The 26751-nt window shown below is 46.2% G+C and overlaps 1 protein-coding gene across 3 annotated transcripts in view; it reads left to right on the top strand.

Moving 5' to 3' along the window:
- The window catches only part of LOC119390066 (uncharacterized), a 220911-nt gene that overhangs the window by 160202 nt on the left and 33958 nt on the right, over positions 1-26751 (top strand). For all 3 annotated transcript variants that reach the window (XR_007415763.1, XM_049414630.1, XM_037657600.2), the window contains exons 2-3: positions 112-1482; positions 13954-14410. Coding sequence is in view for 2 of the 3 variants with exons in the window: in XM_049414630.1 (XP_049270587.1) it covers positions 202-1482; positions 13954-14410 (1738 nt within the window). In the remaining variant the exon portion in view is untranslated. The remainder of the gene's footprint in view (positions 1-111; positions 1483-13953; positions 14411-26751) is intronic.

The raw sequence follows: 26751 nt of genomic DNA, 5'->3' as shown, positions 1-26751 counted from the left end.
TTTGCGGTAGCCTGATATATATGTATATGCCGTGTCTTTGGCGATTCCTTTCGTTTTGTACGCGTGAAATAACGTGTCCTTTTCTTCTTTCTCGGCACTTATCATTCGCAGGTCTGCCGTGCCCCGAGCGGTGGCGCGAACGCGCGGGAAACCGGGGGGCTGTTCCGATGACTGGAGCAGCGGTCGTGGCGGCGCGCCTACATGCCCTGGCGGCGTGAGGCGGCCATGCAGCAGATCGGTCAGCTGCCGCCCATGACCCAGGAGCAAGAAGTTCGCACGGCACAGACGCCCCCCTGTGCGAACGGCCCCAATGGTTCTGCCAGGCAAGATGGCTCGGGCCCACCGCCGCTGCAGCAGCGCAAGACGCCGGGTGATAAGCCACTCTCCAGCGAGCTGCTGGAGACCCTCCGGCGAGAGTGCCTCGAACGCAGTGTATGTACCAGGGTGGCGCGGCTGCCCAGCATGATTGAGAAGGCGCCGCAGCCCATCAAGCTGGAGTCTCCTTTCTTCAAGACGGAGGAGCCGTCGGAAGTCCCTGTTCCCAAGAACCCCGCAATAACCTCGTCCAGAACGGACAAGTCACATCTAAGGTCTCCGTCCCGGACACTGCAGCAGAGTCTGCACCAACAAAACCGCCATCAGCACCACAACCAACTCGTCAGGATCCCTTCGAGCAGCGTTAAGCAGGAGAGCGTTCGGGGTCACGAGAGTTCCGAATCGGAACTTCGAGGGCCGAGGTCGTCGCCGGCGTCAGTGGAGCGTTCCCAGCGTCGACCCAGCACGGAACTTTCGTCCCCGCCTCCACTGCAAAGCGCGGTGCAGTCCTCGCAGCAGCAGCAGCAGAGGCATCACCAGCAGCCGCAGCGACACCGGGCTGCGGAGGAACGACGTCAGGGAGAAGGCGACATGGTGTGCAAGAAAGACGACAGTCAAATGCGCGCTGGCGTTGCCAAGTGCAATTACGTGCTCAGTGACAACTACGAAAACTTGTCCGGTGACGAGAGTCCCGCGTCGCGCTCCCTGGAGGCATCCAACGTGGACCACAAGGCCATTGAACTTTTCCTACCTCTCGTAGATGCCATGGAAGGCCAGGGACAAAACGATGGCTCCGCCGGTTCCACGGTTGTTGCTTCGGAAGAGTTTTCCGAAAGCGCTTGTGATGCTACCGACGACTACGACGACCTGCCGGAGGAAGGCAGCCTGGTCATTGATGACGAAGGCGTCGATGGCGAAGCGAGCGCACCTAGTGGCGCTGCCGTTGCGAACACCGCAGGTTCCAAAAAGGTTGTGTCAGGAACAAGGTTAAAATGGCCACACGAGTCGCCTACGTCCATGACGCCGGATTCACCGCGGGAAACGTCTTCTCCCGCGCCGAGGGCTGACCACATATCCACGTCCAGGAGCCAGGTCGTCGATGACGCAGCCAACGCCGCCTCCAGGTGGCAACTACTGAAAGACCTAAAGAACAAAAAGTCCAAGTTGGTGAGCGAATCATGACTATGCGTTGTGTGCAAGGTGTATTGATGTGTTTAACATGTTCAAACGTAGGATCATGTCACTGTATCATTTATTGAGCGAACAGTGTTTACTTGAGGTGACGGTGGTCGTGCAGCATTGTTGTCAATATAGATTCCTTTATAGAAACATGTTCATACTGGCGATTGGGGTGGTAAAACACTCCATGAGAATGTCTCCAGTGTCACTTTGTAGAGCCTCTCTGTGTATGTCTTAACGCTCCAACGCGCTGACGGAAGAGGACTCTGCTTTTCTGCCTGCAGAGCTTTGGACCTCTCACAGAGCTTTGTGCGAAATTGGACACGATATTTTGCTAAAACTTGAGGAAAGGGCATAGTCTTCTCCTGTGCGTCAGCTAAAGCGCGTAAATATTGTTTATTTATTATCTACAGCCATCAATATTTTGTGGCTACATTTATGCTGAGATAAAAAAAAACTGATCTTAAGCACGGTCGGGCACTATCTTACCCTTTAGCTAAATAGAAGTGTATGTTGGTTCTTTTTTCAAAAAAGTGATGGCGCCGTGAAACTTCGTTTCCGTTGTTCATGGATAAATTATTCTTCAAACTTGAGAAGTTTGACCCTTAATTTGTCAACAAGTGCTGACGAGGAGAACAAAAGCTGACAAACACAAAAATTGACTAGTGCTAGAGGAACCTAAGTAACTACTATCTGCTTCAACGAACCAGCATAGTTTTCGATTCTCAAAAAGTGGGTTCGTTTTGACGTCATGGTTTTGCGATCACTGTGGCCGCCACGTGCGAGCGTAGCCAGGTCAAGCTAGCGTCCGCGAAAAACAAAGAGAGCGGGCGTCCGAGCTACGCTCGCTGTCTTTGTTTATGAGGATGCATTGACGCTTAGAATTTCGTCAGCAAATTTTACTCTGCGTCGTGACGACACCGTAATGTCATTGACGCCAGGCCTGGCATTTACGGTGGATCTTAGAGAGTCTAAAGGTTGTTTTTTTTCTTATACGTGTTTCTTCACCTTTATTGTTGTTAAGCGTCATTCCTTGAGCTATGTGTGTCAGAGAGAGAGAGAGAGCAAACACATTTAGTTTTTCGAAAGAAACTACTTTGTGCGAGAAATCCTCTAAGTTAGAAAATGCATGTCAGTACACCATTGAAATGCTGATGTTCGTCTATGGTGTCGCTCATTTTCCTTACACAGTGTCTTGTCAGAAATGCGCACAAACCTACAGTAAGCTATACGCAGTAACCTAAACTCAAGAACATCGTTTAAAGGGGTCATGAAGCACATTTCCAAGTAATCATCGAATGAACTAAGTATGGGAGTTTATTACATCACGAATCGATTACCGCAAACATTTTTGAATCCACCAAGAACGAGCTGGGTTAGAGAGATCTGTCGCAGGCTTCAAGCGCTTTTTCTCTTCTCTCGGCCCGACGAGCGCGCTACAGAAGAAATGATGACGGGGAAAGAAGTTCAGCGCGTGTAATGAAACGTGATCGCTGTCTGCCGTTGCGATTCCCGCTCGCGCTAGTGTGGCTACTGTGTGGTGTTGGCGGACTATGGAGCTCGCTGCCGGCGCGTGGCGGCAACCCGTGTGAAGAAGCGCATGTGACCCAAACGTCGCTCTTGATTTATGTCGGCTGTTGGCCAATAACATGCTATCACTTTTGAGACGTCAAACAGCAGGCGCCGGCAGCTCCGAAGAGAGTGAGCACATCAAACTTCTGTAAGAAAAGTGGGTGCCTGAGAAAATGGCAATTTCGCGTTTTCCTTCTTAACTCTGCTTGCCGCGCACGTCTGCAATATTTGGTGGAGGTGTCCATGGCAGTGTCGGCTTTCCACATAATGTGTTCCTCCACCAGGATTGAGGGATGGTTCAGGACTCCTTTGAAAAAGTCATATGACTGCCACCATCTGAGTCGCCGTCCAGTGTAAATCGTAGCAAAGCCTCTATTCTTCGTTTTGAAAACGGAAAATATTGAAGAAAACGACAAAACAAAATGCGAGGGAAAGCATAAATGAAAAATGTCCTAAGGGGATATATCCTACCGTTTGCTACATATCCGTGATTACATTGAATGTAGTGCACCCCACAATATCCTATGAGAAACAGAGGAATCTGATCTTATGACACCTAGCTATGTTCATGCCGTAGTGTATCTTGCGTAAATTCTTGCTTTCTTTGTTCCGTTCCTCTTTGTCGGAGATTAACGGCGAGAGTATTGGAAGTTCTCTTTCTCACCAGCTCGTACTAAACTGTAAAAAAAAAAGGGGGGGGGGGCAGGAAAAACTAGAGAACAGTGTCTGTGGGAATAAATGCAGCATAAGTTTCCTCAGGATTACTGTAGACATCAAAGTGAATAGCAAGGAAGCAACGTAACGATACACCGCATTGCCACTGCCGAAACATTTCCTGTGTGGACGTGCTGCTAAGCTTGAGGACGCGGGTTCAATTCCCGGGCACGGCGGCCACTTTCGACGGGGGCGAAATGCAAAGAACTTCAGTGGGGCTTAGATTTAGATGTGCATTAAAGAACCCCAGGTGTTCGAAATTAGTCTGAAGTCATTCACTATGGCGTGCCTCATAATCATAACCAGAATCATAATCGGGGTTTTGGCACCTATAACCGCAGCAGTTATTATTACTTGTACTTGCTGTATGAGGCGTGTACTGCATCTTAAATGCTCTCTCACGCTTCCATCTGGAAACGCTGCGCTCCATGCTTGCTACGGACGACCATGCCAACGCAGCGCATGGACTCGACTGACCTGGGGAAACACGTACCAGCGGGTTTTTATCACTTTAATACATTAGTTATTACTATAGTGTACTAGAATAATTTCCTAGTGACGCGTCTGAGAAGGAGCGCGCGTGCCCGTTTGTGTAGACGCCACCAGGCGCCGCCACTGCGCCTTTTTCTAGTGGTCTGCTAGCGTTACTGCCGCAGACCGGCGGATTCATTGCAGTTCGGGACATCGCCTGCAGCAGTATCTATTCGCATTTTTTTATCATCTATTTGCACAAACCCATCATATGAGTAACTCTGCATGTTTTGCTTCTATTGCGCAATACCTAGCACAACAATTAAATCGCATGCTCATCGCAAACTACACAAAAGTGCTCAGCAACGTATACGCTGCGTTGCTATGCCAGACGGCGTACGATGAAATAACGGCCTCGACGACGCATATTGATGGTGGCAAACTTTTCGTGATTTATTCTCGGTTACAGAAACGCAGCTAAACAAGATTATTCCTGCGTTTCCTTACCTCATTTTACGGCGTGCAATCGAGAGTGATTCGTGAAGGAAATGAAAAGGGGCGCTATTTTCGTACTACATGGAAGCATCCCACATGTAAGCGTCCGGAGAAAAAAAAAAGTCATCCACCATTTCTTTTTTTTTTTTTTTAAAGAACTGCGACGTTGAACGTAGCGTCGCAGGGGACGCGCACGAGGCAAGCAGCTGCAAAGCGCGTCTGAACCGGCCCAAACCGGCGCGAACTGGCTCCGCGACTAGGATGGATGGATGGATGCTATGAGCGTCCCCTTTAAAACGGGGCGGTGACATGTCTGCCCCACCAGGCTCGAAGAAAAAAAAAAAAAAAGAAGCTTCCTTGTTTCATGTTGGCCTAGTACCTTATCTACATTGATTAAATCTATGTTATTATACCAAAAAATATAAATTCACGGTCCATCTCTCTGCCTCTTAAGGCAGAATGACCTTATTTTTCCCCCATTATTTATTTTTGTTCTTTATCTCTACTTTTCTGCCACCAATACTCTAACCGTCTCTTACTTATTTCTATCGCGGACGTGTTCAGCTTTCCATTGTTGTCCCTAAAACCCAAGGCTTCATGTAGACTCGTGCCCACACGTATACCTGGGTGAATATCGCCACATTCAATCAGTACATGTTCCATCGTTTCCTTAGTTCCCCCGCAGCATGTACATTGTTCTTCTTCGTTACTAAATCTCGCTTTATAACTACGCGTTCTAAGGCAGCCCGACCTTGCTTCAAACAGTAAAGCGCTTCCCCTTGAATTATCATAAAACCTTTCCCTCCTTATTTCGTTTTTTCCTTTTCGGTAGTTACTCAGAGCCGGCTTCTTTTCCATCGCTGTCATCCAATAAGTCCTCTCCGCCTCTCTGACCTTCCGCTTAATGCTCCTTGTTGCCATATCGCCCGCACTGCCAGCCGTATATTTACTGGTGAGCCTCCTAGTTCTTTTTCTCCACTGCGTGTCAACGCTTTTTCTATACAAATACCTGAAAACCTTCTCTGCCCATCTACTCTCCTTCATTTTCCTCAGCCTCTCTTCGAATCTCATTTTGCTCTGCGCTTCCCTCACTTCAAAGCCTGTCCATCCCATATCACCCTTTACCGCCTCATTTGTCGTCTTCCCGTGAGCGCCCAACGCGAGGCGGCCCACCGTCCTTTGATTTACATCCATTCCTGATTGCACCTCTGACTTCATGCACACCACTGAGTTCCCAAATGTAAGCCCCGGAACCATCACACCCTTCCACAGCCCTCGAAGCACCTCGTACCTATTGTATCCCCATAAAGCTCTGTGCTTCATAATTGCAGCATTCCTCTTTCCCTTTGCTACCGATGCTTTCTCTTGTACCTCCATATATCTATCCCACTCATTTACCCATACTCCGAGGTACTTGTACTCGCTTACCCTCGGTATTTTTTGGCCCTGTATTAATACCGTATGGTCTCCGTGATCATTGAATACCATCAATCCACATTTTGTTGCACTAAATCCTAGTCCTAGAGCCTCACACTCCCTTCCGCATATATCTGCCAGTCGCTGTATATCATCTTGACTGTCCGCAAATAAGACAATATCATCAGCATAAAATAGACCTGGAAGCTTCTGCTCAACCATCGCTCCGACCTGTTTGTGTGACAAATTAAATCCAATGTTGCTACCTTCTAGCGCTTTTTCCATCCTCGCCATGTACAGCATGAATAACAGCGGGGACAAAGGGCATCCCTGTCTCAGCCCCTTGCTAATTTCAACGCTGTCCTTGCTACTTATTCCTTCCCATTCTATACAAACTGTATTTCCTCGGTATATTTCCCTCAAAAGCTGTACACAGTCGTCACCTATGCCCACTTCCTTCAATATATCCCACAAAATTTCCTGATTAACGTTGTCATACGCCCCGGTGATATCTAGATAAGCTACGTATAAGGGCCTGTTTTCTATTTTAGATATTTCTATACACTGGGTAAGAACACACAGATTATCGTCTAACCGCCTGTCGATTCGAAATCCATTCTGAAGTTCTCCCAAAATATCATTTTGTTCTACCCACGCTTCTATTTTTAATTTTACTGCCTGCATCGCCAACCTGTATAGCACCGATGTAATTGTTAGCGGTCTATACGAGCGAATGTTATCTTTTTCTCCCTTGCCTTTATAGATTAAGTTCATTCTACTTTTTCTCCAACTGTCTGGTATTTCCCTCTCCTGTAAGCACTTTTCTACGGCTTTCAGCAGTGCTTCTTTAGTGTTATGCCCGAGTTCGTTAATGAGGCTGACGGGAACCCCATCTAAGCCCGGAGTAGTGCGCTTAGGAATTTTTCCTTCGGCCTTCTTCCAATTGAAATTCTCTAGTACTACATCTTCGTCGGTTGCACTCCTTTGCGTACTTTTACTCACCGGGGGAATCCCCTGGGGGACCTTTTTAAACGAATCGGCTGTTATCTTTCGGATGTAACCTAGCGCTTCATATCCTTCCAATTTATTTCCTCCTTCATCTACCATATGTTGTTGCATTGTGACAGACTTCCTACCCAGCGCTTTTAGGTGGCTCCAAAATATCCTAGGCGCGGCCTTCTTCTTTTCGCGAATCTCTGTCATCCAGCGTTCACTTTCACCTTTAATTTTTGCCTCGACTAATTTCTGCACAATGGATTTTTGCTCTAAATATATTTCCCATATTTGGTTGACTTCGTCCTGTGGCCGCTTCTCCTTTTTTGCCTGTCTGTGCTCCCGTGATGCCTGACGTCGCATATCGATCGCTTCCCGGATTTCTTTGTTCCACCAACTTTTTGGCTTTTTCTTTCCTTTCCAACAAATAGTTTTCTTCTCTATTTCCATTTCTTTCGTGATTACATGTAGCAGCTCACTATACTTCCAGTCTTTGCCTGGTAGTTCGTCTACTTTATCCTCGACTCTTGCGGCTATATTTGTTATTTGTTTGTCATTTAGATACGAGCTGCCAAACTTTGATTCTATGTTCTTATTTTCAGTTTTATATCCCATTTGTAATATTATGCGTTTATGATCACTACCCAAGCTGTTAATGCCTTCTTCGTCTATTCTCATCTCTCTAAGTTTGTCATATATTCCTTCTGTCATGAGACAGTAATCAATGCTCGATTGCCTGTTTCTGACTTCCCACGTGATCTGCCCCTCACACTTAGGCCCCACGTTAACTATCTCAAGACTATGTTGCTCGCAGAGATCTAGCAATAACTTGCCATTGGTGTCTGAATATCCGTCAAGGTCATGAATGTGAGCGTTCATGTCCCCTAGAAGGATTATCTCGGCATCATGACCAAATTCTTTAATATCGGTGCTTATGCATTTCACTATCTCCAGATTCTTTTCTCTGCAGTTATTGCCTGTCCACAAGTAAGCTACACCTAGCCACGTTTTCTTTCCACCTACTGTGCCCGAAACCCACATGTGCTCTGAACACGTTTGTTTCACTCTCTCCCATTTTGTTCTGCTATGAATTAGCATTCCAACCCCCCCACCTCTCCTTTCTGATGTGATCCTGTTACATCCTTCCCAAACATAATTTTCAATATGTGGTGGCTCTTCCAAGTCTCTAAGGTGTGTTTCTGTAACCGCATAAACACCTATCTGTTCCTTGTTTAACTGTCCCTCAATCTCTAACCATTTTGCCTTTTTTCTGCCACCCTGCTATCTAGAAAAAAGCGCAGCAACGCCACCAGTGGCGTCTACTGGCGTTTGCTTCAACCGGCCTATTGTCTCTGCCTCCTGGACGCGTCACTAGGAGATTATTCTAGTACACTATAGTTATTACACTACTCCCTAGAGGCAAGCAGGGGTTCTATCAGTTCGATGCTTGAAATACGCGTTTGAAGAATCCAAGGGATAAAACCCCTGGTGCCCTCAAGGGAGCGATGTAATAACTAATCTGTTATAGTTCTACCACTGCTTCCTAGATGGCACTAGGAGTTTTTGCATACGCACAGTGACACGAAGATATCACGGAGGTGGGCTATTACAGCTCGGTTGTAAAATAAGAGAGCGTGGTGTTAGCGACAAAAGTTTGTTGCGAGAGAAAACTGTGATGCTGTATCATCGCGCATTGCAAGCAAGGTGCGATTCGAATAGGCTCGTATTTGGATAAGCTCGCGCAGGGCGTTGCAAAGAGCGTGCCTTTGTTTGGGAATGTATAGCAAGGCATAAATAGAAGCTGTCCTATGTCTGCGTATACTGACGCTTTTGCACGACAGGTACGCCTGCCCTGGGGCAAAGCCATTCATAAGTGCCTTCATATTCGAGATTGCACTATGTCTCGACGAAGTCTGATTTGTCATTCTGTACCTTTGCACGGAATCGTTGAGATTAGCTAAATAGGCGTTGCTCTTTCTTTCACAATCGCGCCATGTCTGCTTTTTAAATGCGAAACATTTCTTAGCGAACTTCTGCGAGTTTGAGCGTATCTATCTATCTATCTATCTATCTATCTATCTATCTATCTATCTATCTATCTATCTATCTATCTATCTATCTATCTATCTATCTATCTATCTATCTGTCTGTCTGTCTGTCTGTCTGTCTGTCTGTCTGTCTGTCTGTCTGTCTGTCTGTCTGTCTGTCTGTCTGTCTGTCTGTCTATCTATCTATCTATCTATCTATCTATCTATCTATCTATCTATCTATCTATCTATCTATCTATCTATCTATCTATCTATCTATCTATCTATCTATCTATCTATCTATCTATCTATCTATCTATCTATCTATCTATCTATCTATCTATCTATCTATCTATCTATCTATCTATCTATCTATCTATCTATCTATCTATCTATCTATCTATCTATCTATCTATCTATCTATCTATCTATCTATCTATCTATCTATCTATCTATCTATCTATCTATCTATCTATCTATCTATCTATCTATCTATCTATCTATCTATCTATCTATCTATCTATCTATCTATCTATCTATCTATCTATCTATCTATCTATCTATCTATCTATCTATCTATCTATCTATCTATCTATCTATCTATCTATCTATCTATCTATCTATCTATCTATCTATCTATCTATCTATCTATCTATCTATCTATCTATCTATCTATCTATCTATCTATCTATCTATCTATCTAGCCGCCTACGACTTTGTGCTCTCCTGGTCGCTTGGTTCATCGAATGTGCACCAAAACTGGTATGGCGTAACATGACTGTATGACGAACATAAATGACAAGTCATAACATGAAAATCATGACACGCGTGTCATGTACAGCATGATTTACATGCTACGCTCATGTTGCGCTGGCGGCCGTTTCGCTCGTTTGATATACACCAAAATTGGTATCTTGCGACGTGACTGTGTGACGAACATAAATAACACGAGTTAACATGAAAATCACGACACGCATGTCATGTACAGCATGACTTACGTGCCACGCTCATGGGGCGCTGGCGGCCGTTTGGCTAGCTTGATCTACCCCGAAATTGGCATTACGCGACGTGACTGTGTAACGAACATAAATAACACGAGTTAACATGAAAATCATGACACGCATGTCATGCACAGCATGACTTACTTGCCACGCTCATGGGGCGCTGGCGGCGGTTTCGTTATATTTATATACACCAAAATTGGTATCTTGTGACGTGACTGTGTAACGAACATAAATAACACGAGTTAACATGAAAATCACGACACGCATGTCATGTACAGCATGACTTACGTGCCACGCTCATGGAACGCTGGCGGCCATTTCGCTAGCTTGCTCTGCCCCAAAATTGGTATTGCGCGACCTGACTGTGTGGCGAACATAAACACACGAGTTAACATGAAAATCATGACACGCATGTCACGTACAGCATGACTTACGTGCCACGCTCATGGGGCGCTGGCGGCCGTTTCGCTAGCTTGATCTACCCCGAAATTGGTATTGCGCAACGTGACTATGTGACGAACATAATAACACGAGTTAACATGAAAATAATGACACGCATGTCATGTACAGCATGACTTACGTGCCACGATCATGGCGCGCTGGCGGCTGTTTCGCTAGCTTGATCTACCCCGGAATTGGTTTTGCGCGACGTGACTGTGTGACGAACATAAAAACACGAGTTAACATGAAAGTCACGACACGTATGTCATGTACAGCATGACTTGCGTGCCACGCTCATGGGGTGCTGGCGGCCGTTTCGCTAGCTTGATATACACCAAAATTGGTATCTTACGACGTGACTGTGTGAGGAACATAACACGAGTTAACATGAAAGTCATGACACGTATGTCATGTACAGCATGACGTGCGTGCCACGCTCATGGGGCGCTGGCGGCCGTTTCTCTAGCTTGAGCGACCCCGAAGTGGGTATTGCGCGACGTTACAGTGTGACGAACATAAATAATAGGAGTTAACTTGAAAGCCATGACACGCATTTCCCTCAATGACATACAAGACGATGTATGCAGCTCTTTGGTGGCTGCTTCGCATTACATCGATTCCCACAATGCGTGGGATCTGCCGGCTTTTTCACGGGGGCAATGCCGCCCCCGAGATCCGCCGGCGTTTTGTCAAGCGACTATGCCGTGTGATAACGTCGTCTTGTGAGGTCACGGTGACGTCATAATGACGTCATCAATTTCGTCGACCTGTGGCGTCGTAAGAATGATTTTTTGCATCACCTCGTTTCGACGTCGCCGCCACTGCCACCGGCTGTCATTTTTCCTGTTTGGTAAGGCATCTGCAAGGGTTTCGCCTTAATATCATTGTTGATGCTGCTGCGACATGTGATAGGGATTTCTTCTATGCGCAGATTTAAATTTCATGTACCCTCAGGAACATTCCTTCTTGAGTCCAGTAGGCCTTTTGTAATGCGCTTTCGCTTGGGAGCTCCCCACGGATTCCGCATATACTTACATACGAACGTCATCCTTGCGATCTCATATAGTGCTGACGCAGCCGGAGACGTCAGGTAGCAAGCACGAAAGAAAATAAACAGGAAGAACTAAGAGAGTGTTCAGTAATAATGAATTTCAGTGAGGCGTAATGAACTTTAAATTGATATACTAAGAAACAGGTATGTTCTCGAAAGCGAAGCGTTTATGTTCGGCATGAGAAATTATAAGCACCTGTGCTGACGTCGGCAGCCAGACGTACCGGCATATTAAGATGAAGCCCTGGCTCGTTTGTCTTGTCTGACGGCGCGCACTTCGTTTGTTCGGCGTTGAGGAATGTGACTGGGTGAAGCGTGAACAGTGAAGCCGGCAGATTTCATCGAACCAAAGGCGCTTGCGTCGTGTTCGCATATGCAGCACAGTACTCGTAACATCAAAGAGATTGCGCGACTAAAACACGGAGACGGACCTGTCTTCTTATGTCCGTGTTTTCGTCGCGCAATTTCTTTGATGACATGGATCACCAACTAGCCCAAAATGCTGCACTCGTAACATGCTGGCTTAAAGCTGAAGGACACAAAAGTGTTACGTGGTAGCAAGAAGATATAAGTGAGCAGTGGGGGCTTGAGAAACGACCAATCTAAAGACTTAGTATGGCTGATCGGTTACATATTTCGTGAGTGCCCATGCACAATATATGTCGCACGGGAAAAAAAAATCTGTCCTCGGAGATTTCGGGCTGGGTGACCTTTTCACCAGCCATTGGGGTAAACCGTATAGGATCCCTACTAAGGCCAGTGTTTGGGGTAACGAACTCCTGCGTATGCGTCGAGTGCCTGGGACAACGACAGTCTTCGAAAGTGTTATCAAGGTTCATTTGAAAAGTTATTCACGTTAAGACGGTGAACGATGCCTGAAGGACGAAAAAAATTATTAGCTTTCGCATTGTCTTTATTAAGGGAGACTACATGTTCATATTTAAATTCATTTTGTCGTATGCCAGTTGAATGTGACAATAGAAGAAAGGCGGTACACATATTATTTCGGTATCTATACCTTGATAGCTGAGCCCCAGCACGCATCGTGCCTTCAGAAAATTTCTGATTAAGAATCGCAAATTCAGTGCGTCCGTGTTTTGACCTTCATCGCTCTGTAGATCTACCTATAGAACTATATCCGCTTACTGTGGAAAGTGACTGACTTTGGTCTAGAAGAGGCGCTACCTCTGGTTAATCTTCTTGCATTCCTTTGCAATCTCTTTCTCCCTCTTTCTCTTTATTGGGCTTATCAATGCAATGGACAAATTGCCTTTTAGCATAAGAACATTGCTATGGTGTAGTATTATCACCTGTCTAAAAGGTCTCTAGTAAGCAGCGTGCCGAGGCAGTGTGGGCCGCTGCCACATCTTCTTCTGAATTTATGGTGTCAACGAATACGGGCACTTCTCTCGTTAACACATCACACCAACTCTGGCGGCTCCATAGCTCCATCGACTTAATTCTACAGCGAGTTGCTATTGTGTTGTAAAACTGAGTGACACGTATCCGGCCTTTTCACTGCATGTATGTTTCCAATTGGTTAAGGAAGAATTTGCAGTGAACTCATTGAAGCAACTCCTACCGCGTGCGGTTGTATCATTGTCGAGGAAATTCGAACACCTTGCGGTCAGCTGCTCGACAACCTTGCCGAAATTTCAGTTGATCCCGTTCGTGGCGGGTATAATCTGGACACTCTTACCGCTAGGATTGCTTCCGGTATCGATAAAATGGAAGCATTGACTTCATGCCTCTGTCGACGGAGGTTCCTTGAAAACGCAACATCGTCTCCTCACGCGATGGCAAGCCACCCTCCGGGATGACCCTTTTTCACCTCTTCTTTCAATCTCCCCCATCCCTTCCCCATGTGGCGGGTAGCATACCGGTTATGCTAAACTGGTTAACCTCCCTGCCATTCCCCTCTTTCTCGCTCGTTTTCGTTTTCCCTCCCTAACTACAAATGCTAAATCTTTTTTATTGATAGCGATCACAGGCAGGCTGACATTCGCCGTCGCCGTGATGTCCTTCACTAGTGAACTACGCATTGTACCTGCACACGAACTACTGAGGCAAACCTTTCTAGCAGCGAAGCACGCATGCAGAAGAGTGTTATTAACTAGCGCTTGTCCCAACCTAAACAGTGCTAAAGTTATATTTATCTTCAGGCTCGTTATTGTGGCAATTTAGCCTAAAGACCTGGGCTATGCAAACACCTCTCACCGCTAATCATGTCCCTGGGGTGCGTGCAGAGTAACACTGCGGATCTCCTTCGTCGCAGGGCCTACTTAGAAAGTCGACGTCCGCGGACTCCTCGAGAGGCGACGACTCGGGCGTGGCTCAGCCATCTCCGCTGACGCCACGTCAGGGCGACTCGCCGCCACCCGGCGCCCGGAGGCCGGGCAGGCGACCCCACCCACGGCCTGGGAACGCCGTGGCGCCCAGCGCCGGGGACACTAACCAAGAAGACAGGTCTGGCGGTGCCTCGAGGTTGGGTCCCGGGCGCCTCTCTGCCGACGACCAAGGTGACGGTGCGTCAACGCCCCCGCTTCGCAACGGTCCGCGTAGACGCTCCCGCTGGAAGGGATCCGCTTCGCAAGACGACGAAGACGCCGGCGGTGCCGAGAGTGGAAGCAACGCGGACTACCAGCTCAGCTCGGACGAGGAGACGTCCAAGAGTTGCTCGGACCAGCCGACGCCTCCGCCTCTGCCGCCACCCGCACAGGCGTCTCACTTAGGTAAGAAGATGTGACATTGCTTAGAAAGGACTGAAAGTGTCTTGTATTATTGATCTATGAAAGAAAAAAAAAACATAGTAAGGTAGGCTACATTCGGGCCGGCTATCGCATGAGCATGATAGTAGTATTGAAGAAACACACAAAAACAAGAAAAAACCAGAAGGAATAAAAGAATAAGAAAACAGAAAAATAATCAGAAGCATTATGTACATATACGATATGTGGCGTATAGAGAATGAGCAGAGTCTAAGGGCTTAGTCCAATACATACAGGGTGGCCACATAGATTACTGCGGATGGATTGCGTACAGATAGTTTTCTAGGCACTTAGGTATGACATGACTATGATGCATATTCATTAATAACACAATACTATGAAAGGGAGCAACAATGACATTTATAAGCAGTTCATTGAGTTTGTGTCCATTTAATAATTCCGAAGAGCGCTCAATGAGCGTCTTTGATTGTCAGGATGTGGCCACGGTCCAAGCACTTTGCTAACTGAGAGTGGTCGTTTATCAAGGCTGCTCAGCTCATCACTCACTTGAAAGCACCGTTCTTCGTATTGCGGGCATTCTGGTGAGATGCTCCACTGATGCTTCGGGATTATCCAGTGGACTGAAAGTTGCGCAGGAGTGTCTTGCGGAATTTGTTATCTGTGTCCAGCTGTCATAGCGGTCGTGTCAATGTAACGAAGGCCGGCTTGCAGTAATAGATGGAAATGGGGCGGTTATAATCACTGACATGTCATTATAAGATAGTATGCATCTGCTTGCATCACTGGAAAAGGGGCAGTACGGACACGCAGCACACACAGCCGGTACGCAACACCGGTCTTACGGCACACATATAAAACACATAGAAATAGAGTCTTATTCCTTAAAGGCACGTTTATATCGCAAAAAAAAAAATGTTGAGCAAGTTCGCAGAGATTGCGTTCGCTGAAAGGCACAAGTGCATACGACAAAAGAAGTAGGAGTAAAAAGAAAACAGAGAGCAAGCCTGATGCTGTTTCAAACATACTTCCCCGGATGCAAAAAGAAGTACAGGAAAAGAACGACACTTCGCCTATAAAAAACACCCCATTCTCTCGCTTATATAATGTTCCAGCTGGGACAATATCACAGCTAAAAGCAAACAGAGAGAACTAAACGAAAGGAGAACATAAAACTCGAAAATAAATAAAAAACTAAGGTTGTCGCAATCGCTTGAAGAGTATAGAAAACATGCCAGATACCAAGCACAGGACATTGTTTCAAATATATGCATATCACGCGTAAAGCAGATGGTGCGCGTTTGCTTGGAATGATTCATTAGTGAAGTTGTTTACGCATGCTGCTGATCTATAATACACGTGGCGAAATAATGAACAATCGATTTTTCTCGATGAACAACAAGAAATTAAAATTGTGCCAAAGCCTCCTGCAAAATAGTGCTGGGTAGATCTATAATAAATGAGTTTCTCGTGCGCCAAGTCAGGAAGCTCGTTGTTTAGGATGTTTCGACGTCCGTGGTTTCTGAGAAACACATTTTTACTTGGAAATAATTCTGACTTGAAGTCAAAACAACACGATATACGAATGATAATGCGCGATCAGTATTTTGAGTACAGCGGAATAGGACATGCGTGCCCGTGTGATTGTGTTCTCGTCTTTGGGAAGTCGTCGGTGGACCTGTGGTTGCCGTGTTTGAAGGTATGCGTAAACGTCGGCATGCAGAAGAAGAAGGAAAAGATAAAATACGTGCGTACAACACTGAACGCGTATCCTCCAGCGTATTTTCATGACAGTGAGGTGAAGAGTCTAATTACCGTTTTTATAGTGGGGTTAATTTAAAAGAACAGAAATAAAACTAGCCCGGCCTGCCATGTCCAATTATGGTCAGGCCATAGACTCCAGCGCAGCTTAGTCAAGCAGAATCACCTACGGTCGACCTCCTAGCTTTTCCGGTCTTCGTGATTCTCCGCTAGTCTCGCTTTAACTACTTAAGTGGTTAATTGCCTGCGTGTTTCGTTAACGGACGAACGAGAAGAAGGGGAGTGCTGAATTGTAGCCGAGAAAGCCACGAAGCTAATGAAAGTGTTTGGAGAGTTAACCAGAGTTTAATTTGCGTGCAGTAGGAATAAGCGCAGGGGCAGTGAACGTGCGAGTTGTCATTCATTAGCGCTACTATCTGCTGTATCCTCCTGCTTAGTTCAGATGGTGGAGCGACCACGCCGTAAAGGTGTTGGTCCCCAGTTCGAATCCTGGTACAGTATGAAGTTTTCCTCAAGTGCGAAGCTTTCTTTCAGAGAAATATGCTATTGTGCTACCAATAGGTGTCGAGGACAATCTTTCCCTTTCATGAACATTATTCCACCTTACGGACTTCCGCGGAAATGAACTGCTATTTCAAGGCTAGTTAGAGACGAAAGGAGTACACTATAACGAAAGTACAACTTGTCCGTCAATGGGAACCGAACCCCTGTGCTTTTACGTATTACGCCTCCGATGCTGCTCCAACAGAGCTACAGCGGCGTCTGTCCTCCCGTTCAAGCTGTTTTCTTTTTTAGAGCGATAGCTCCGCTTCTCCCGCTACAGACCCAGAAAACGTCACTATGCATGCCTTTGACCTTGAAGCTCAGGTAATGTCAACTTGCTCCTCTTCCTCCTCGCACAAGCGTCGTCATAGCAACGGACATGCGCAGTGTCCGTTTGTTCTCCCCTCACGCGGACCCCTCTCCGTCAGCTGGCGACAGCCGCGAGCTGAAGAGCGCGCGTTCCTTGAGACCTCAAGTCCTGTCACGTGACTCCCATTCCGGTAATACGAAGAGAAGTGTGGACAGCGTGTATCTGCTTGCCCAGCTAGGTGGCGTTGGCTTGCCGCGCGGGGACGCCGACGCGGCATGCTTTCCGCGCTAGTTGTTGCTACATCAAATCAAATGATTTTTATTTCCCAGAAAAAAATACAGATTATGTAGACTGTCCTTGGCTAAAAACTGTTATGTACAGCTTCACTAGGCACAACAAGCGTCGCTTGACAAGAAGGGTGTAACTGCGTTCATGAACGTTTTTTTTTGCGTTTGCTTAATTGTACAGCATTTGGTCCTGTGAACTTCACGCAGCGCCACTGACGCCAATGGTGGCGGGCGTGGAACATCCTCCCCGAACCACTTGCAGACGTCACGTATAGAATGTTCCTGATCCCAACGCCAGACAACTGGCGATATTGTTGTGGTTTCTTACATGTGGCATTATTATACACTGCAGCAGCAATTGCCGACGCTCCTATTTTCCTAGTCTTCAACTCTGAGGTTCAGATACAGTGTTTTAAGCGCAGAGCTATTGAAATGCCTGTCTTCCAGTTCCCTTTCGGAACTGCATTGCTAATGCCTTAAAATGCAGTGCCCTTTTTCCTTCTCTTTGACTTTTTCAAAACTTCGGGGACAGCGAAGCCACGTGTATTGCTTGCCGAATGCTCAGCGTGAAGTTGAGATTTCGAAAGCGCTAAAGCGACGCGGTGGGAAAGTAGGTGTTGATGCGAATGACGTCATTCACCGGCTGCCACACGCTGAGCACGATTTAATGCCTCTAACTATGCCTGACACCGCGGGGTCGTGATCGATCTTCGTCTGACGTCTTCAGTTGTGCAACCGGAAGACTAGAAAGCTCGTGCCGCATTGCCAACACGTAGGTTTCCCTTCTTATTGTTCTTTTTTTTCTTTTTTTCCGCGTCAGTTCAGCGTTCAAAGAGGAGCTAGACAAACGACAAAATCTCTATGTCGGTACCGTAGCAGTCGTGCTGAGACGTCTGTTTGTGCGGTGTATGCGTGTACTAAGCGCTGGGCGCTTGGACTGCAAGCGGGAATGCTCCAGAGAACTTGGATTATCCTGGAAGTCTCCGAGGTTGGTAGGGGACAGATATTGTGCCGCTTTAGTTGTGTTTCTTGTTGGCTACGAGTGCGCGAAAGATATGAGGGTTCTCTGTCGTGTGACTGTAAAGTCAAACCTGAATATAACGAAGTACAATCTCACACGAAAATGGCTTCGTTATACTATCCGAAAATTCGTTAAAAAACGTATGTTCGCAACACTGTATTCATTCCAAGACTATTTTCTGGAGCATCGTTATAACCGGTTTTTTCGTTATATTCGAATTACTTATATCCAGGCACGACTGTATCTCTGATTTCGAAAGGAGATGACGCAAGTGTAGTGCTTCGTTCGCAGGCGCCGTCCGGTGGCTCCATTAAAATCCCAGATGGCGATCTTGTCTCCCAACGTTGTACACTGGACGTGCTAGATGGCATCAGCAGGCGACCCGCGCTTAGCTGCAAACAGGAAACGCGACAGGACTGTTCCTGGTCGATTCCACGAAAGATAAAAAAAAAAAAGCTGTATACTTGATGTTTCTGATTTTTCTGATAATATTGTATGTTGTAAGCATATGACTGCAAAGCACGAAATCGCAATTCGTTTTCAAATAAAAAAGTTTTTCAACACAGGAAAATTCGACAAGCGTCGCCGATTGACGACGACCATTTTACGGAGAGTGCGTTTTCGTAAATTCGCAACGATGCTGGCAGCTACTGAAGCTATATATTACAAATATCTTTCCTTTTAGCGCAAGTATAAGTAAAGAGGAAATAGCTCTTATCATTTCATGGAATTCTGAGCAAATTATGTATTTTTAAAAATTCACGAAAAACGCTGCGTTTTTTAAAATTAGTCAAATTTCGCACGCTATGGCTACTTCTGTGAACATGTTAGCTTGTTCATATTTGCAGGATGAATAAGTCTTTATGTGAGTAATGAACCTCTGCGTTTATTTTCTCTAATAATTTTCAAAGTAATAAAGTTTCATGCTCGAAACATCAGAAAGACAAAAGTGCTCCTCGATTAAAAAATCTATAATAAAAGAACCCCAATCTCAATTTTGTTCAAAGTTCCCCAATATGTCCTCAAAGCACTGCAGAATGATATTATAAAAAAACATGCTGCATTATTTTTATTAGAACAACAGCAGAAAAGATCAAACATTGTGTTTCCAGAGCTTGGTGGCTACTGCGTACAGGACATCTCTTGTGACAAGAAAATACTGTAACACCTCTTGTTTCTTCTCTGAGCTTGGCTAAACAAGAGTAACGATGTATTTTCGGTAAGTGGGAACTGTTTCGTAACGAAAAATATCGTTCCAACCAAATGCATTTGCGACACCACTTATATACCTCGTCGACGGGCACCACGGACATTTTTATTCCTCTGGATTATTTTGGGGGTAAATGCGCTTATGTAAAAGCAACGAAGCTAAACGCGAAAATCGTGTAGCTGAGTCGATCATGCATTGTAAGAATGTGAGAAATCGCAAATGGCGACAGTGGCGAACGGCGAGTACCGCAGTGCAACCTGATTGGACAACAGCCCCACATGGTTTGCCAGGCTTTGTCGCTCTGCACGAGAAAATGCTGGGATGTCGATTGCGTATGTCACACGATACATTTTTCACCGCTCGTCGCTCTCCCGCCCGCACTCTGGATCCGCACCGTGCGCATCGTGTGGCGGATCGAGTGGCCCGCGCTCCACGCCTTCGTGTAAACGGAGTAGCGTGCGTTGCGTGGACGGGTGCAGTGGGAGGCTCGATAGACGCCCGCACGAGCAGACGATAGCAACGAGCACGGCTGTGCCTGTCAGCCAAATACCACCAGAGATAGAAGTTACGCTTCCAAATTGTGCTTCACTTTCGTGCGATCCTTGTCCTACGCTCTGACGGTGGCCATGCTTAGGCGTTATAGCCATGACCGAGTTTTTTGTGCGGACTACCTCATGGTGCACAAGAAGAAAATCCCGCTGCAGCGGAATTTTCGTTGTGTAGAAAACATCGGAGTCTCTCTCTTGCGGAGGGTCTTGAAGCAGGATGCGCGCTCAATTCAAGAGGGAGACCAGATCTGCCAGCACTGCTTCAAGAGATACAAGGACATGGTTTCATCTTACCCGGACTCCGGCGCTGCTGGTGACGCCTTTGTCCCTGAAGAAGAGACAGTCGGTGAGATGAACAAGTTGATTGAGTTTTCTACCATTTGACCACTGAGGCTCCGCGCTCGTATTCCTCAAATGCGAAGAAGAGCTTATGCAGAAAGAAAACAGAAAGAAATTGAAAGCGCCCTTTCAACGAAAATTCAATCGGGAGTCAGCGCCATATTTGGGAAAGCCGACAGTCCTGGGCCAACAAGCAAGAATTGTAGTGACTGTAATGAATGGCTGGCAAACTTGGGAAAAGCCTACTGGGGTGTCTCCAGGACTCGATTGCTCTAGTCGTGAAACAGCAAAGGTGAAACAAAGCCGGTGATTAAAACAAAACGAACTTATTTACTGATAAACCAAAATAGGTCGATTCCACGAAAGATCGAAAAAGGGTGTATATTTGATGTTTCCGATTTTCCTGATAATTTTGTATGTTGTGCACATATGACTGCACAGCACGAACTCGCAGTTCGTTTTCAAATAAAAATTTTTTTCAACACAGGAAAATTCGGCAAGTGTCGCCGGTTGACGACGACCATTTTACGAAGAGTGCGTTTTCGTAACTTCGGAACCATGCTGGCAGCCACTGAAGCTATATATTACAAATATCTTTCTTTTTAGCGGAAGTAGAAGTAAAGAGGAAATAGCTCTTATCATTTCATGGAATTCTGAGTAAATTATGTATTTTTAAAAATTCACGAAAAACGCTGCGTTTTTGAAAATCAGTCAAATTTGGGACGCTATGGCTACTTCTGTGAACACCTTAGCTCATTCATATTTGCAGTATGAATAGGCCTTTATGTGAATAATGAACCTCTGCATTTGTATTTCTCTAATAATATTCAAAGTAGTAAATTTTCATGCTCGAAACACCAAAAACAGAAAAGTGCTCCTCCATTCAAAAATCTATAATAAAAAAAACCCAATCTCAATTTTGTTCAAAGTCCCCCAAAATGTTCTCAAAGGACTGCAGAATGATATTATGAAAAAACATGTTGCATCATTTTTATTACAACAAAAGCAGAAAATGTCAAACATTGTGTTTCCAGAGCGTGGTGGCCACTGCGTAAAGGACATCTCTAGTAACAAGAAAATACAGTAACAAGTCTTTTCTTTTCTGAGCTTCGCTAAACAACAGTAATGATCTATGGTCGGAATTTGGAAACTGTTTTGTAAAGAAAAAGACCGTTCCAATTAAACGCATTCGCGTGGTTTGCGACTTCACGCTAGTGTTAGACATCCCTCAGTCCACAGTTGGCACTTTCAGGTGTAGCCTCTTTTCTTTTCATCTATTTCAGTTGAGTATAATTCATATCTTAAGTGCTAAAGAACGCATTCCCTCCATGCGTCTCTTATGATGATGTGCTGTGCCAGAATTGAGAGATTGGTATAAAAGCCAAGGTCTCTTCATGAATGGAAATGAATTTCTGGAGAGCGGTCGCCAAGAGGTGTGGTTTTTTGTTGGCCCAAATGTGTACGTTGTCAGACCTTATGTGATCAATGCAGAGTTTAAAAAGAATCGATTACGTGAAGATTGGTGGCAGCAGGTCTGGCCACGGACAAAACACGTTTTGTTTGCATTGCATCTGCTTTGTTTTGCATATCCTTCTTTCTCTTGAAGGAGTGCTGGCAGATCTGGTTTCCCTCTTGAATTGAGCGCGCATCCTGCTTCATGACCCTCCGCAAAAGTGTCTCGATCCGATATCTTCTACGTAACAAAAATTCTGCTGCAGCGGAATTTTCTTTTTGTGCACCATGAGGCAGTCCGTACAAAATCTCGGCCATGGCTATAACGCCTACCCATAGCCACCTTCAGAGCGTAGGATAGTGATCACATCAAAGTGAAGCACAATTTGGATGCTTGACTTCTATCTCAGGTGGTGTTTGGCTGACTGGCACAGCCGTACTCGTTGCTGTCGTCTGCTCAGGCGGGCGTCCATCGCGCCGCCCTTTGCACCTGTCCGCCTAACGCATGATACTCCGTTTACACGAGTGCTTGTAGCGCGGGCCACACGATCCGCACTGTGCGGATACAGAGGCCGGGCGGGAGAGCGACGAGCGGTGAAAAATGTATCGTGTAACCAACGCAATCGACACCCCAGCTTTTTCTCGTGCATAGCGACAAAGCCTGGCAAACAATGTGTGGCTGTTGTCCAATTAGGTTGCACTGCGGTACTCGCCGTTCACCACTGCCGCCATTTGCGATTTCTCACATTCTTACAATGCATGATCGACTCAGCTACACATATTTCGCGTTTAGCTTCGTTACTTTTATATAAGCGCATTTACTAAAAAAAAATTATCCAGAGGAATGAAAATGTCCGTGCTGCCCGTCGACGAGGAATGCAAGTGGTGTCGCAAATGCATTTAATTGGAACGATCTTGTTTTTTTTCTTTACAAAACAGTTCCCACTTTCCAACAGTAGATTATTACTGCTGTTTAGCGAAGCTCAGAGAAGAAAAAAGACTTGTTACTGTATTTTCTTGTTACTAGAGATGTCCTTTACGCAGTGGCCACCACGCTCTGGAAACACAATGTTTGACATTTTCTGCTTTTGTTCTAATAAAAATGATGCAACATGTTTTTTTCATAATATTGTAGCGAAACGTCGGGGTTGTTAAAAGCTGAGAGCATCGGAAGACCAGGAGACGAAGAAGTGTGGGAGCAAGTCCGCACAGGCAAGCGACGAGGAGTCAACACGATGATTCCGGAGAGCACTCATTGGGGGGTTTATTTGTCTAACACAACTTATATTTACAAAATACACTGGGCAATGAATACAAGACATAGAAAATGATGGCATACCCCGTCGACTTGCATGATTGTTCCTGGTGGTGCGATGCTTGTGGGCCCCGAGTCCGCTCTGCCAAAAATGGGCCCGAGTCGCTGCTTAAATTGAGTTTGGCAGCATCCACGGGTACGCGAACCTTGGGGTTTTCCACCAATCGGCAATCGGCTTGTTAGGACCAATCAGGCAAGCCGAAGGTAACCAATCCCCACGCGAGTTTACGTGGTCGCGTGAATCCTGCTTCGGAACAAAACTGGTGCACTTTCTGAAAACGGCACATTCCAGCAAGCAGCAACGACGCGCACACACGTGCTCGGGTTTCGGCGGCCGGTCGTCTAGCAGCCCCCTGCTGGGCGCTCACTCGTTCGGGCACGGGGCGCGAACGAAACGACCGGATGTAGCTTCTTCCCCCCGTCGGCTGGAATTCTCTTCCGAGGGTCCCTCTCAAAAGAGCAGTCGAAAAAGAACGTCTCTAACTACATTTGAAAAGAAAAACCTTCTGCTTAACTCTGCGTTTCGCGACAATATCATTCTGCAGTCCTTTGAGAACATTTGGGGGGACTTTGAACAAAATTGAGATTGGTTTTTTTTTATTATAGATTTTTGAATGGAGGAGCACTTTTCTGTTTTTGGTGTTTCGAGCATGAAAATTTACTACTTTGAATATTATTAGAGAAATACAAATGCAGAGGTTCATTATTCACATAAAGGCCTATTCATACTGCAAATATGAATGAGCTAAGGTGTTCACAGAAGTAGCCATAGCGTCCCAAATTTGACTGATTTTCAAAAACGCAGCGTTTTTCGTGAATTTTTAAAAATACATAACTTACTCAGAATTCCATGAAATGATAAGAGCTATTTCCTCTTTACTTCTACTTCCGCTAAAAAGAAAGGTATTTGTAATATATCGCTTCAGTGGCTGCCAGCATGGTTCCGAAGTTACGAAAACGCATTCTTCGTAAAATGGTCGTCGTCAACCGGCGATACTTGTCGAATTTTGCTGTGTTGAAAAAAAAATTATTTGAAAACGAACTGCGATTTCGTGCTGTGCAATCATATGTGCACAACATACAAAATTATCAGGAAAATCGGAAACATCAAATATACACCCTTTTTCGATCTTTCGTGGAATCGACCAATAGATAACGTCCACGCAGCTCAAAAGGTTCGCTGGCGACTGATGGTTTCCCGAGTCCGCCGGTCTCTCCTCCTCGCATCACACACACACACACACACACACACACACACACACACACACACACACACACACACACACACACACACACACACACACACACACACACACACACACACACACACACACACACACACACACACACACACACACACACACACACCACACACACACACACACACACACACAGACACACAAACACACACACACAAACACACACACACACACACACACCACACACCACACACACACACACACACACACACACACACACACACACACACACACACACACACACACACACACACACACATTGGCCGCGTATCTGCGTGCTTCGCTGCAAATGTCGTGTAAAGACGATAGAAGAGGCGCTGTGTGAGATATGGACGCCATCTGGCAATACGTCGGGAAACATGAGTGCTGTGTTGCGTGCTGGTAGTCCCGGCGCAGCAGCAGGCGAAGACCGGCGGCGACCAACGCGAGCGGCGGGGACGCCAGCCAGCCCGAAAACGCGGTTTGGCGCGAAGCGCTGAAGCAGAGAAACGTTCGCACTCAACGAGTACTCTCCACACACACGTCGCCTGGGTAAAACAGGAACGCCAGAGCGGGGCCCACAACCAGCAGCCTGAAGGCCGCCCACAACGCTGCTTTTTCATTTTTTTAATCTTTTTTTTAACCTTCTTGGCCTTCTCAAAACTTAAAGTTTTTCAACACCAACCCATGGCATTCGTACAGTGCAATACAGAACCGAAACCGAAACACAACAATGAGCTCGTGCGAAGGGCACGGAGGAAGGCAAATGTCAGCGCAGTCGCATTTTCAGCTTTGTTGAAACAGCGCTCACTAGACGACGACGAAGTAAAAGAAGGCACAGGACAGGCGCTGCCTGTCCTGTGCCTTCTTTTACTTCGTCGTCGTCTAGTGAGCGCTGTTTCAACAAAGATGAACGCATACCAACTCGCTCAAGCTTCCATTCTTATGCATTTTCAGTTCAGCTTAAGAAACTAGGGTCCTTAAAATTACGTATGTATGCATTTTCTATTAAAGGAACACGCCACCTAATACGTACCTAGTGATGTTGCACCTCAGATATGCATGATATTTACTTTTTGATCGACAACGTTCACAAGTATGGACAGCCGCACCAGTTCAAGACGGCTGGCCCTTGGGCAAGTGGTTCAACTTTGGCCGAGTGGCTGAATCGAGGGACGTGCCGACAAACAGAAAGACAGAAAGACAGACCAAAATTTCTGCGTTTAAGTTCCCCAAGAAAGACTATCGTCTTTAAAAACCACTGACACTGGTGCACGTGTCCCCCATTTCGGAGTTGAGAACAGTAGCAGTTTCAGTCAGGCGCGCTTTCAGTGTGCCAAGGCCACGGACACGGGGGCCGTATGCTAGACGCGTGGCTCTTCCCTGCACTCAAAACTAAAAAAAAACTGTCCGCGACACACTCCCCGCCGCAATGACACGATCATTTTCTTCGTTAAGTTTAGTTCCAGCGAGCAAAGCAGCTGAATCGGCCTACGAAGAGTCGATCTGCCGGGCATACGCACTTCAAAGGCCATCTGCCTCTCTGCCATCTCTGCCAGTGAGTCCCCTTTCTACTGTGCCCATTTTCCACCGCTGTGTTGGCAGGGCGGTCTCTTTCAGTAGCACCACGTCGCTGATGTTTATTTGCTTGAGGCGTTGGTTCCGCTTCGTGCGAGTCGCCTGTAGCTCGTGCAAGTACTCTCTTGCCCATCGGCGCCAGAAACCCGCCAGGAACTTGTCTCTTCTCGAAATCGTTTGTTTCAAGTTCATAGAGGATAAGTCGCCGATTTCTCGTGGCAGCAGTGCAGGGAGTGCCGTCAATCGCCTTCTCGTGAGATACTGGACAGAGCGGTTCGGGCTCGTCGGGCTCTGCGTGAACATGAGGGAGGGGCCGAGAATTCATGACAGCCTCAACCTCTGTCAACAAAGTGGCCATTTCCACAAAACTAACGAAGCTAGTTCCAAGTGTCTTCTTCAATGCTTGCTTCGTCAGTCCTTCGAGGCGCTCATAAAACCCGCCCCACCATGGCGCACTCTCAACAATGAACTTCCATTTAACACGGGAAATCGCGATGTAGTCACGTACTTCCTCGCTTCGGACTGCCGACCGAAGAGGGGCCAAATCCTTGTTGGCCTTCTTAAAGGTTGGTGCACTGTCGCTGTAAATTGTGCTCAGAATGCCGCGTCTTGCTATGAATCTCCTGAAGGCAAGAAGAAATGAGGTTTTTGACATCTCGTTCACTAATTCCAAATGAACCGCTCGAGTTAATCCGTAAGTGAACAACGTGATGTAGCATTTCGCAGCAGATGCCCCCTTAAAGGG

The sequence above is a fragment of the Rhipicephalus sanguineus genome, chromosome 4, assembly GCF_013339695.2.
Source record: "Rhipicephalus sanguineus isolate Rsan-2018 chromosome 4, BIME_Rsan_1.4, whole genome shotgun sequence".
NCBI lineage: Eukaryota > Metazoa > Arthropoda > Arachnida > Ixodida > Ixodidae > Rhipicephalus > Rhipicephalus sanguineus.
Note: the sequence above shows the minus strand (reverse complement) of the source record. Positions and strands in the feature narration are given on the sequence as shown.